This window comes from Lissotriton vulgaris, unplaced genomic scaffold (genome assembly GCF_964263255.1).
Source record: "Lissotriton vulgaris unplaced genomic scaffold, aLisVul1.2 SCAFFOLD_508, whole genome shotgun sequence".
Taxonomy (NCBI): domain Eukaryota; kingdom Metazoa; phylum Chordata; class Amphibia; order Caudata; family Salamandridae; genus Lissotriton; species Lissotriton vulgaris.
This window is the reverse complement of record NW_028245501.1, coordinates 1,196,316-1,210,713: the sequence shown is the minus strand read 5'-3', so window position 1 is coordinate 1,210,713 and position 14,398 is coordinate 1,196,316. Positions and strand designations below refer to the sequence as shown.

At 52.7% G+C, this 14,398-nt stretch overlaps 1 protein-coding gene across 1 annotated transcript; it reads right to left on the bottom strand.

The window, feature by feature from the left end:
• Positions 1–1,612: 1,612 nt before the first annotated feature.
• Positions 1,613–7,993, bottom strand: LOC147666398 (5-aminolevulinate synthase, non-specific, mitochondrial-like; the record flags this gene model as incomplete). Its single annotated transcript, XM_086949093.1, has 4 exons — positions 7,907–7,993; positions 5,320–5,540; positions 4,161–4,361; positions 1,613–1,762 (listed from the first exon to the last, which is right to left on the bottom strand). Coding segments are annotated over exons 1-4 (592 nt in total), but the record flags the coding sequence as incomplete, so codon positions are not given.
• Positions 7,994–14,398: the final 6,405 nt, after the last annotated feature.

The following is a 14,398-nucleotide window of genomic DNA, read 5'->3' as shown; positions in this document are numbered from 1 at the left end:
GTAAGTTCATGTTAATGTGATTTCTGCAAAGTGCTCTTTGCTGCACCGCTGAATGTGTTGTTGATACATCATGTGCCTTGTTTCTCTTGCACCTCTGAATGTGTTTTTATGCGTCATGTGCTTTGTCCTTTTACACCGCTGAATGTATTGTGATGCATCATGTGTTTCCTTCCTTACACCCCTACAGGTATTGTAATACTTAGGTGGTTGTTTTCTCCCTAGTGCAGGTGGTACTAGCGAGGCCCAGGTCCCTAGTGTAATCTCCTAAAATAGTGAGGGTTGCATAGGTGGTGCTCACCTGGTGCCAGTAGTGACTGGTTGTATGTTATTTTGTGCTAATGTAATTTTACATTCTAAGTGCTATTTCTAAGAAGTGTTACTTATAAAAGTGCTGATTCCTGACAGTGGTCCAGGTGGCCCTGTCTTGTACATATCCCCTGTAAATTCTGCCCGTGCCCCTGGCACAATGTAAAGTGTGTGTTTTATCTAATGTATTTTGGTGTAATACAAAGGCTATTTTTATATATAACCTTGTGTGGAGTTTCCTTTGTGGTGGGCCTTGGGTGTTGTTGCTGGGGTGCGTGCGCAAATACTTAACTCATATCGCCTCCAAGTTTAGCCTTGCTGCTCGCGCCACGTTACCTAGAGGGCGAGTAGGGGTTATCTTGGCGTGTAACTCCCTTGCCCTGACCTTAGGAATGGTGATCCCTGACTGACCTCGACGTGAGTCTTGGCCAGCCAGGATCCCATTTCTAACAGGGGGGAGACAGGCTGGAGAGGGGGGGGGGGGACAGGCTGGAGAGGGGGGGGAGGCAGGCTGGAGAGGGGGGGGGAGACAGGCTGGAGAGGGGGGGGGAGACAGGCTGGAGAGGGGGGGGGAGACAGGCTGGAGGGGGGGGGGGGGGGGGGAGACAGGCTGGAGAGGGGGGGGGGGGAGACAGGCTGGAGAGGGGGGGGGGGAGACAGGCTGGAGAGGGGGGGAGACAGGCTGGAGAGGGGGGGGAGACAGGCTGGAGAGGGGGGGGAGACAGGCTGGAGAGGGGGGGGGAGACAGGCTGGAGAGGGGGGGGGAGACAGGCTGGAGAGGGGGGGGGAGACAGGCTGGAGAGGGGGGGGGAGACAGGCTGGAGAGGGGGGGGAGACAGGCTGGGGGGGGGGGGAAGACAGGCTGGAGGGGGGGGGGGGACACAGAATGGCGGGGGGGGGGGGGGGGAGACCTCTGCTGCACAGTCCAGCATGCGTCTCAAAAGTCTGTGTCCACCGAAGCAACCATCAATGCATTGCAATAAATTTAAATACATCTCTTCGCAGACTGTGAAAAAGACACAGAGATGGGCATGCGAAGGGCTGGGGGTGTGTGTGTGTGGGGGGGTGGGGGGGGGTTGCGAGCCGCCTGCTGAGGAGGGCACCTTTATCCCTTTGGGAAAACCCTCGGGACACTTAGCCCTGGAGCTATAAACTCTTGTTATTCAAGGGGCCCGTCCGAAAATAAAACACTATTAATCATAAATGCGAGCTCTTCTTAAACTGTAGGTGTTCTCGCATGGATGCCACGCCTGGACCAGGGAGGGGCGGTGACAAGTTAAGCACGGCCAGAGATCAGCATCCTTACATTTGGGCATGTTGTCCTGGAGGAGGTGGGACACCGTCTCCGGCCTCTGCTTCCGCACCACATCCTGGAACCTCTTCAGCAAGCCAGACTGGTCCTGACCCTCGGTCTGAATCTGGACCACAGCCGGGGCCAGGGGGGACGCGGCCAGCTCTGTGTGAAAAAAGAGAAGTGCACCAGTGAGGTCAGGTGTACAGGGAAGGAGCGTCACGGGCGTGAAGGACCCCACAACAACCCTGAACAGACACACAACTAACCCCCTTACACAGCAACCCTCAACCGACACACAACTAACCCCCTTACACAGCAACCCTCAACAGACACACAACTAACCCCCTTACGCAGCAACCCTCAACAGACACACAACTAACCCCCTTACGCAGCAACCCTCAACAGACACACAACTAACCCCCTTACGCAGCAACCCTCAACAGACACACAACTAACCCCCTTACACAGCAACCCTCAACAGACACACAACTAACCCCCTTACACAGCAACCCTCAACAGACACACAACTAACCCCCTTACCAGCAACCCTCAACAGACACACAACTAACCCCCTTACCAGCAACCCTCAGACACACACACAACTAACCCCCTTACATGGCAACCCTCAACAGACACACAACTAACCCCCGACACAGAAACCCTCAGACACACAACTAACCCCCTTACACAGCAACCCTCAACAGACACACAACTAACCCCCTTACACAGCAACCCTCAACGGAAACACAACTAACCCCCTTACACAGCAACCCTCAACAGACACACAACTAACCCCCTTACCAGCAACCCTCAACAGACACACAACTAACCCCTGACACAGAACCCCTCAACAGACACACAACTAACCCCTGACACAGCAACCCTCAACAGACACACAACTAACCCCTGACACAGCAACCCTCAACAGACACACAACTAACCCCCTTACCAGCAACCCTCAACAGACACACAACTAACCCCTGACACAGAACCCCTCAACAGACACACAACTAACCCCTGACACAGCAACCCTCAACAGACACACAACTAACCCCTGACACAGCAACCCTCAACAGACACACAACTAACCCCCTTACCAGCAACCCTCAACAGACACACAACTAACCCCTTTACACGGCAACCCTCAACAGACACACAACTAACCCCTGACACAGAAACCCTCAACAGACACACAACTAACCCCCTTACCAGCAACCCTCAACAGACACACAACTAACCCCCTTACCAGCAACCCTCAACAGACACACAACTAACCCCTTTACACGGCAACCCTCAGACACACAACTAACCCCCTTACACAGCAACCCTCAACAGACACACAACTAACCCCTGACACAGCAACCCTCAACAGACACACAACTAACCCCCTTACCAGCAACCCTCAACAGACACACAACTAACCCCCTTACACAGAAACCCTCAACAGACACACAACTAACCCCCTTACACAGCAACCCTCAACAGACACACATCTAACCCCCTAACACAGCAACCCTCAACAGACACACATCTAACCCCCTAACACAGCAACCCTCAACAGACACACAACTAACAGACACACAACTAACCCCCTTACCAGCAACCCTCAGACACACAACTAACCCCCTTACCAGCAACCCTCAACAGACACACAACTAACCCCGGACACAGAAACCCTCAACAGACACAGAACTAACCCCCTACACAGCAACCCTCAACAGACACACAACTAACCCCGGACTCAGAGATGCACCGGTGAGGTCAGATGTACAGGGAAGGAGCGTCACGTGTTTCAAGGACCCCACAACAACCCTCAACAGACACACAACTAACCCCGGACTCAGAGATGCACCAGTGAGGTGAGATGTACAGGGAAGGAGCGTCACGTGTCTCAAGGACCCCACAACAACCCTCAACAGACACACAACTAACCCCGGACTCAGAGATGCACCGGTGAGGTCAGATGTACAGGGAAGGAGCGTCACGTGTTTCAAGGACCCCACAACAACCCTCAACAGACACACAACTAACCCCGGACTCAGAGATGCACCAGTGAGGTGAGATGTACAGGGAAGGAGCGTCACGTGTCTCAAGGACCCCACAACAACCCTCAACAGACACACAACTAACCCCGGACTCAGAGATGCACCGGTGAGGTCAGATGTACAGGGAAGGAGCGTCACGTGTTTCAAGGACCCCACAACAACCCTCAACAGACACACAACTAACCCCGGACTCAGAGATGCACCAGTGAGGTGAGATGTACAGGGAAGGAGCGTCACGTGTCTCAAGGACCCCACAACAACCCTCAACAGACACACAACTAACCCCGGACTCAGAGATGCTGCCAGACACAGGGGCACTCAACTGTTCGTCATACAAGGCATTGCCAAACAGCAAATGACCACATTTCAAAATCCAAGCGGGCGGTGAGTCAACCTGCCGCAGAGGGCAGCCTTCCTCATTTGAAAGGGATGTGACCCAACGGACAGGATTTCAAGAACAGGTTCCTGTTGAGGGCAGTCACACCCAGAAAGGGCACACCCCAATAACCACATACCTTTCCTCACCGCCTGCATTTCCTGCACGTCTTCCTGCAGCTCCAGGCTGGCCTTGCGGAACACGCTGCTGTTGTCCGGGTTCATCTGTGCTGCCAGGAAGGGGCACTTGGTGCCCGCCTTGGGGCTGGCATTAGCTGCAGAGAGGCCTGATTGCGAATGGGCTCCGCTGGGCTGGGGCAGGGCTCTGGCAGCGCTGCTCTCTGTGGACACCAACAGAAATCTTTAGATTTCTCTGATCAACCTCCCAGAATTTCACAATATTTCCTGTATTCAAGAAACCCAACTCTTCACCAGTGGATTTGTCTACATCTCAAAAACCCAGCGCCCCCAAATGCACATTTAATGTATACCAACAATGTACAGATGTTCAGTCCATTTATCTCACATCCCATGAGACATGCACATCCTACAGATCTCAAAAACAGAGCTTTACAGGTGCAAAGTTCCTGCTTCTTAAAACCCAGTGCTTTAGAAGTTCAAAGTTCATGCATTTAAAACCCAGTGCTTTACAGGTGCAAATACAATGCTTTACTGATCCCATTTCCTGGCATAGAACACGCTCTGGTGTGGGATCACATACATGCAGACTGAGGGCGGAAGGGGGCTATCTGTGGCCTGGCATAGAACACGCTCCGGTGTGGGATCACATACATGCAGACTGAGGGCGGAAGGGGCCTATCTGTGGCCTGGCATAGAACACGCTCCGGTGTGGGATCACATACATGCAGACAGAGGGCGGAAGGGGCCTATCTGTGGCCTGGCATAGAACACGCTCCGGTGTGGGATCACATACATGCAGACTGAGGGCGGAAGGGGCCTATCTGTGGCCTGGCATAGAACACCCTGTGGTGTGGGATTACATACATGCAGACTGAGGATGGTGGGGCCCACCTGTGGCCTGGCATAGAACACCCTGTGGTGAGGGATCACCTACCTGCATAGCGGGGTGGGGGCACACCTACGCCCTGGCACGCACTCGTGATCTGCAGATGCCACACATCTGAAGTGGCAGACAACAGCCGTGGGTGCGGGCTCACCTCTGGGGTGGGGGTCTTTGCTGCCAGGTGCGGTGCCCGTGAGAGACATGTTTTGGACCAGTATTTTACCACTCCCCCATGCCCACAAGACGGCCTTCCCCGGTCTCCATCCAACACTCACCTGGCGGGGGCATGCTGAACTGCTTGGCCTCCGAGCCCACAGGGCTGTTCTCCTTGGCCTCCTGGCCATGAGCAGCTGAGGTCCGCAGGGCACGGGCAGTGATCCCCTCCATCATCACTGGACAACTCTGGGCATAGGTGAGCAGCGACTGCCCGGCCTTCTGCAGGAAGGACTGGGACACCCGGGAAAGGAAGGGGCACCGGCGGGCGAAGGCCTCCATCCTGGGGAGAAAGAGCAAGGAGTCAGAGGGGCTTCTACCAGCACCAGGCATGGCACATCCAACCCCAGCCCTGGGACAGACACTCCCAGGCATGGCACATTCCATCGCAGCCCTGGGACAGACCCTCCCAGGCATGGCACATTCCACCCCAGCCCTGGGACAGACCCTCCCAGGCATGGCACATTCCACCCCAGCCCTGGGACAGACCCTCCAGGCATGGCACATTCCACCCCAGCCCTGGGACAGACCCTCCCAGGCATGGCACATCCAACCCCAGCCCTGGGACAGACCCTCCCAGGCATGGCACATCCAACCCCAGCCCTGGGACAGACCCTCCCAGGCATGGCACATCCAACCCCAGCCCTGGGACAGACCCTCCCAGGCATGGCACATTCAACCCCAGCCTGGGACAGACCCTCCCAGGCATGGCACATTCCACTCCAGCCCTGGGACAGACACTCCCTGGAACAAAAGCACCCGCTTTGAGGTGCCACAAGTCCCACCCATACCCCAGATGCCACGACCCGTCAGAAATCTTCCTCACCCCACAGCAGAGCTCCTGCCAGCTGAGGCTCAGCTCTAAGCCTCACATGTATCAGACCCACCTGTACACCGAATGGAGCAACTCCAGCAGGACGCACCCTCTATCGATGTCAACCTTTCCAGAATGACCACCTCACTGGAGCCTTACCCCCCGTGCCAGACGTCCACCAACCTTACATAGCATCTCACATTCAGAATACCTACCGTGCCAGACGTCCACCAACCTTACATAGCATCTCACATTCAGAATACCTACCGTGCCAGACGTCCAGCAACCTTACCTAGCATCTCACATTCAGAATACCTACCGTGCCAGACGTCCAGCAACCTTACCTAGCATCCCTCCCGTGCCAGACGTCCAGCAGCCCCACCTAGCACCTCACATTCAGAATACCTCCCGTGCCAGACGTCCAGCAGCCTTACCTAGCGCCTCACATTCAGAATACCTCCCGTGCCAGACGTCCAGCAGCCTTACCTAGCATCCCTCCCGTGCCAGACGTCCAGCAGCCTTACCTAGCGCCTCACATTCAGAATACCTACCGTGCCAGACGTCCAGCAGCCCCACCTAGCATCTCACATTCAGAATACCTACCGTGCCAGACGTCCAGCAGCCCCACCTAGCATCTCACATTCAGAATACCTACCGTGCCAGACGTCCAGCAGCCCCACCTAGCATCTCACATTCAGAATACCTACCGTGCCAGACGTCCAGCAGCCCCACCTAGCATCTCACATTCAGAATACCTACCGTGCCAGACGTCCAGCAGCCCCACCTAGCATCTCACATTCAGAATACCTACCGTGCCAGATGTCCAGCAGCCCCACCTAGCATCTCACATTCAGAATACCTCCCGTGCCAGACGTCCAGCAGCCTTACCTAGCGCCTCACATTCAGAATACCTACCGTGCCAGACGTCCAGCAGCCTTACCTAGCATCCCTCCCATGCGAGTGAATGAAAATAGTCCCCCAGCTACATCTCCCACAATCCTCGGAAACGGAAGGGCTCCCTTAACCCTTGGTTGAGCTGGACACCAGCACCCATATCTGTGAGTAACAAGCAGCATCAACCCTCGTGCTTAACAACCAGCACCCTCACACATGCCCACACAATTTACAACCTAAAATGTAAAAGGCCTTGGCAGTTGGGCACAGATAAGGGATGTGGCACGCATAAGGGTACTAGTTTGTATGCATTGGTAAAGGTGTGTGACATGTCTGAGAGTGCTGGTTGTAAGGCAGAGGTAAGGGTGTGTGGCACACATGAGGGGGTAAGGGTGTGTGCCATGTGAGGGTGCTGGTTGTTAGGCATGGGTAAGGGTGTGTGCCCACGTGAGGGTGCTGGTTGTTAGGCATGGGTAAGGGTGTGTGCCCACGTGAGGGTGCTGGTTGTTAGGCATGGGTAAGGGTGTGTGCCCATGTGAGGGTGCTGGTTGTTAGGCATGGGTAAGGGTGTGTGCCCATGTGAGGGTGCTGGTTGTTAGGCATGGGTAAGGGTGTGTGCCCATGTGAGGGTGCTGGTTGTTAGGCATGGGTAAGGGTGTGTGCCTATGTGAGGGTGCTGGTTGTTAGGTAAGGGTGTACCGACCACGCTCGGTGGCGTCAGAGCACTTTTCATTTACAAAAATTTTGAGAAACACAAGCAAATTAACATGAATGCAGATTTACTTAGTAAAGCTAGAAAGTCAAATTATTTCGTTATATTTGTTCTTCATTTTTTGGTCTAATTTCAGAGCCAGGCACTGCCCCATGCCAGTGACAGACACTCCCGGTGCCGGTGACAGACACTCATCATACCACCCGCAGCAGACACCATTCACGATCACCTGCATAGAACCACGATCATCTTGAACTGCAGACAGACATCCAGAGCTGGTTCTGTGTCAGGTCTTCAGCACCCACCAAGCCACACCCTCAATTGTGTTGACCAATCAACACGCCCTCCAGTGCCAGACACCTTCGTCAGTGCTAAACTAGCACCTCCCACACCACTAACAGACACCCAATATCCCGCCCACGACAAGGAACCAGCACCCTCACCCAAGCTGGGCCTCATAAATGCAAAACAACCAGCCCCCACGAGTGCTGAATCCCTCAGCCTGTGTCAGACTCCCTCAATAGGGCACCCAGCGCCCTCACCAATGTCAGACCCCTCAATAGCCAGGCTTTGCCAGACACCCTGGATCAGACACCCTCACCTATGCCAGACCCCCTGACCTCTATCCGATACCCAGCACCCTCATTTGTGCCAGAGATGCAGACTCTCTCCTTTGTCCGATTGCTTGGCCTCCGTCAGCCACAAGCATCAAGGCCAGTGTCAGACACAGAGCGCCTATGCCTTCTAGCCTCGGCATGCCAGCCTCGTGCCCTCCCCAGTACCAGACACCCAGCAGCACTGCGATGTCAGATCGTCTAGTTTCTCATCTGTGAATGGAATCCAACACCCCACTTCTCAGACTCTCCGTTCCGTTGCCAGGGTCAGACACCTCAAATGTGCAAGAAATGCAGCACCCCGATCTCTGCCTGTCTCCCTCCCCCCTGCCCTCGCGTGCAGCAGACAGACTATCCGTGCCAGGCACCCAAAAGAGCCACCACTCTACTGACAGACCTGCCAGTGACACCCCTAATGCTAGACATCAACCGGGGTCAGACACCCATCAAGCCTTAATGTGTCAGACACTCATCTATGCCAGATGTGTAATCCTCCCGTGGCGCATCCCTCATTCTCCTGGCCGTGCCAGGCCCCTTGGGCTGTGTCAGACACCCCTACCTGTGTCAGACACCCTGAGCTGTCAGACACCCTCGCTTGTGTGACCTCTCACATTTGTCAGACACCGACATCCGTTGCCAGTGACCCAGAACCCCTCCAGCGTCAGCTCCCCCGGAATTCTGCCCATGTCAAGCACCCCCACCAGTGCCAGACACCTTCACGAGTGCCAGACACCCAAACCCCCTCTAGGGTCAGAGCGCTCAGTATCCTGCCCATGCCGGAAACCCTCACCTGTGCCAGACACCCCAACCTGCGTCAGAAACCTACACCTGTTGCCAATGATCCAGAACCCTCCAGCGTCAGCTCCCTCAGGATTCTGCCCATGCCAACAACCCCAAATGTGCCAGATACCCCCACCTTTGCCAGTCATCTAGAACCCCTCCAGCGTCCTGATCCCTCAGTATCCTGCCCATGCCAGGCACCCCCACATGTGCCAGACGCCTACACTTGTACCAGACAAGACACCTACACCCGAGTCAGTTGTCCATGACCCCTCCAGGGTCAGATCCCTCAGTATTCTTCTCATGGCGGGCACCCCACCTGTACAAGACACCTACACCTGCGTCAGACACCTACACCTGCGTCAGACACCTACACCTGCGTCAGACACCTACACCTGTGCCAGTGATCCAAGACCCCGCCAGCATCAGATCGATCCTGCCCATGCCAGTCAACCCCACCTGTGCCAGACAACCCAGCCTGCGACAGACACCTACACCTGTACCAGACAAGACACCTACACCCGAGTCAGACTCCTTCTTCCGGGTCAGACACCTGCAGCCAGGTCAGACCTCTCAGTATACTGCCCTTGCCAGGCACCCCCACCCGTTTCAGACAGCTTCACCTGGGTCAGACACCTTCACCTGGGTCAGACACCTGTGCCAGTGCCCCCTCCAGGGTCAGACTCCCTCACCAGGGTCAGACAGCCGTGCCAGTGCCCCTCAGGGTCAGACTCTCTCACCTGTGCCCCCTCCAGAGTCAGACACCTTCACCCGGCTCAGACTCCCTCACCCGGGCCAGACACCCGTGCCCCTCAGAGTCAGATCCCTCAGCAGTGCCCCCTCAGGGTCAGACTCCCTCCTCCGGGTCAGACACCTGTGCCAGTGCCCCTCAGAGTCAGATCCCTCAGCAGTGCCCCCTCAGGGTCAGACTCTCTCACCTGTGGACTCTCGGTGCAGCTGTGGTCTAGGGCAGTCAGATGTTGATGGCGGGGCTGGGGCGGTGGCGGGACCCGTCTGGTCGAGGCGGAAGCACCGGAGGACGAAGCCGTTCACTGACCCTGTGCGTCCGCGGTGGCGACTGACCCCGGGGACACCGCTTCCGCTGTACCAGCCAACCAGCGACACGCCCCTGCGCTGCCATTGGCTGGATCCCGTCCCCGAGCCTGCTTTAGCCCGGTGATTGGATTCTACTTCACAGTTACGCAAACCTCCGCGATCCTATTGGTCCGAGTCCCAGACTCCTTAAACTAGCGCTGGTAGCTGTCCAAGTCCCACACAAAGCCCACCCCCTTTTTCCATTGGTCCAAATGTCACGTCACTCTCTCCCATGTAGATTTCATGTCAGATCCGCGCGAACCCCGCCCTAGGCACGTCAATCAACCTATCCGCACGGCAGGGATAGGTTACCTTGCTGCTCTCCGCCCTCTGCGATGACGTCAAACCTCTTCAACTAAGAAAACCTAATCCATGGTGACCATGCCGATGATGGGCGGGCCTATGAGACGTCAGTATGTGACGTATGATGACAATGATGAGCCGCGCTCCTCTGAGCGTTGTACTCCGCGGTGTCCCCGGCTCGGGTGACCGGCGGGACCTGTCACAAACATAGAAGTAGGACTACATTCCACATGGACTAATGGGGGCGTGGGATGATTTAAAGGGCATTAGATACATACCTTCCAACTTATTTTTATTTATTTTTATTATTTAATCCAGCGCCACTAAAGAAATTCTGTCTCATCAAATCTACCCACCACCACAATACTCACCATTAATCATAAACAAGGCCCATAAGAAACCGAGACAGATATTAGGCAACTGAATCATGTGACTCAATTATCAAAACCATCAAATCTATATACACTTTATATATAACTGCAGTAAATCATCATTATAACTATAGAACTATAACGGAAACATTTAATTAAGCCACTTAGGTCGATAGAATCAAACTGATGGTAACTAGACACAAATGATCAAGACCAGTTTGACATTTTAAAGTCTATTTTATTTTTCAAAGAATGAGCATTTAAATAGGAAACTTTTATTTATTAGCATTAGCAGATTAGCAGTTTTATTAAGTTAAGGCACATTGAAATTGACATTTCAAAATCATCACAGAAGCATGAATATTAATCAAATGTTTTCAATCCCTAAATCTGCTCAAGGGCCCAAACACAGGCCAGTGCATCTCGTTCAATTACAGAATATTTATCTTCGGCTGGACTTAGGGAAGGTGGTGCAAATGCAATTGTATATTCTGTTCCTTTTGCATCTTTCTGTGTTAGGACTGCTCCAATGCCCTTGTTGCTGGAGTCCGTCGTCACATAGTTATCCAGGGTAAGATCAAACCCCTGCAAAGGTAATGCTTTGCACATATTGTATTGCAAGTCTTGGAATGTTTGCTCACATTCATCTGTCCACTCAAATTTGTTTTTCACCTTCAGCTGTTGCCTTAAGGCGCATGTTTTTGTGGGAAAAGTTCTTGATAAACTTGGAGTAGTATTCTACTAATCTGAGGAATGACCTCACCTCGTCCCTGTTGGTGGGTACAGGCGCTTCCTTAATTGCTTGGATTAGTTCATTTTTGGGACTGATGCCATCGCCTGTTATCTGATGTCCTAGATAGTTGACAGATTTGCATGCAAATTTGCATTTGGAATGCTCAGCCATTAGTCCTTTTTTGCTCAATAAGTCCAGGACTTGCTCAACCCGACTGTCGTGTTCTTCTTTTGTTTTACCCATCACCAGTATGTCGTCCTGGAATAACAGTATCCCAGTGACGCCCTCAAAAATGTTAGTCATCAGTCTTTGAAACATTGCAGCGGCTGAAGCTAACCCAAAAGGAACACGAGTGAACCTGAAACAACCGAATGGTGTCACAAAGGTAGTTAAAGATTTGCTCTCTCGGTGTAGATGGACCTGGTGGTATGCTGATTTTCAGTCGATGGTGGTAAACCACTTTACTCCCTTGGTGGTGGACAGCATTTAGTTTATTTTAGGTAGTGGGTATTGCTCTACAATGATGTTTTGGTTAAGATCGCGGAGATCAATGCAAAGTCTCAGTTTCCCTTCGGGGCGTTTCGCTACGACTAGTGGTGCAACCCACTCAGATGCCTCCACCCTCTCTATTATTCCATCAGCTAACAGTTTCTCAAGTTGATTTTTAACTTCATCCTTTATTGCAAAAGGTATGTTCCGCGCTTTAAGCACTGTTGATGTGGTGATAGGTTTCAATTGTATTTTATGCTGATATCCCTTAAGTACTCCAACATTTCCACTGAACACTTTAGGAAATTTCGCCAGTATCTGGCCTGCGTAGTCGTCGATGTCTGACATGCTAAGCACAGGTTCATGGCTGTTGGGATCCAGCTTGATTCCCAGACTACCTTGGTCTATCCATCCAAGTACAGATGGTCCTACTTTTGATATATATAGTTTACATTGTGCCTCTCTGCTCTTGAATATGAACCTGAGACTCCTGTACCCCAATATTTCAATGGGTTTCTCGTTGAATGATTTAATGATTATGTCTGGTTTATTGAGTCTCCGACTGATTACTTATTTAAATTTCGCTTCCCAGACCCTTTCGTTCACAATGGTGTACGGTGAGCCTGAATCTGCTGTTATGTTTATTTCCACACCCCCAATGGTCATAGTATACATAGGTTTTTAGGTCTCGCCTGTCGATGCGCATGCGCATCGAGCTTGCGAGTCTATGGTGGCTTATCCACTCTTTATCCACCTTGCAAGGAATCGTGGCGATTCCTTGCAGTGCACGAGAAATTTAAGCTCAATGCGCATGCGCATTGAGCTTAAATGCGCGTGCACATGCCCCCAGCCGCCTGCCTTGCCTACTCTCTCTCTCACAGCCTCCCCCAGCTCCGCCCCCTCACTTCTTGATTGCACGGCCGCTAGGCCGTGCCTCCCCTACTCTCCTCCCCCCTCCTCCTCCTACTCTCCTCCCCTGCCTGCCTGCCGTGTCGCACCTCTCCCCTCTCCGCCCCCTCCCCTGCACTCCCCAGCCATATGTTGCTTTTTTCGCTGCTTCTTTGTGGTAGAGGTTAGTGCTTTAAAGCTTAATTTACCTGTATATTTTAGCCTGTCAATGTGCCCTTCCACAAAAACACAGCATTTTTCTGTTTGCCGAGAGGTCGCTGCATTCTGCGTCGCTTGTTTCTGTTTTAGTCTTTTCTCTGTTACAATTGTGTTTCCGACCCTGCTTTGTACACAGTATTAGTATGTTTATAGTTTCCATTACTTTATTTTCCTTCGTCCTTCTTTGGATTCCATAGCCTATTCCTTTGTAGCAGCAGTCGTTATCATTTTGCCAGCTGGTTCGTAGTGGCCCTACACTTGTTTCCATGGCAGCTATCTCCGCCGGGTGGCCCTAGTATTTTGATCTGTGGGGTTCGTCGGAGGCGGCCGACCCGGTCGAGCTTTGTAAGGGTCCGGCAACATGGGGGCCGCCATGTTCTTCGGCAAGAAACATTATTAAATGGTCGAAAGCACTATGATTTTTCTTTCCTTGCTCTTTCAAAACAGAAGTGTCTATATACTGTGCAATCTATATGCCTTTGACAATTTGTAAGGCTCTTTATGAGTCTCCATATTGTTGATGCATACCGGTAAATTCTGGTTTAATCTTAACTTCAGCCCGATGGGGAGAGAGCACATTCTTGCGCAAGGACACCACATGTTTACTCACCCTTTGCACTATTCTCTCTCTTTCTGTTAACGAGGGGCAAACTGCTGAGCCGCCTATCCAGCCCGTTCTTTTATTTAAAATGTCTATTTTGTCAAAGGGTCACTGCGCGCACAAATCAGCCCAGCTCGCTAGGATCCATGTCGCCAGCTGATTGTTTGCTGTTGTCTAAATTGCCTTCCAAAGCACCATTTCTTGTTGCGTGAGATTGTGCAAGCATCGCGCGTGTTTTGTTTGAAGCTTGCTCTTTAATGTAAAGCATGTGTCACATGGAAGAGATTAGTTGCCAGCTCCGCCGTAGACGGGAGAAAAGGCTTTGGGTGGGGGTGGGGCCACTGCTCAACTGAGGGGAATAGTGCTTTGGTAAACTTTGAAGATTTTTGTAGTCGCAGACATTTCCACAAGAAGAACTTTACATAGCAAGCCTTCTCCCGCCATTCTACCAGCCAGCCTCTCTTCCTCTTCACAGTGGCGTAGCAGGTGTGTCATGTGCCCTCGTGCAAGAAAGAAAACGGGACCCTGGTCGCAGTATGAACTGCGAAGTGCAGCAATAATTATGGTCTACTGGACCGTTATTGCTTCTGGGCTCCGGTGCCACTGCACCTGCTGCACCAATGGAAGC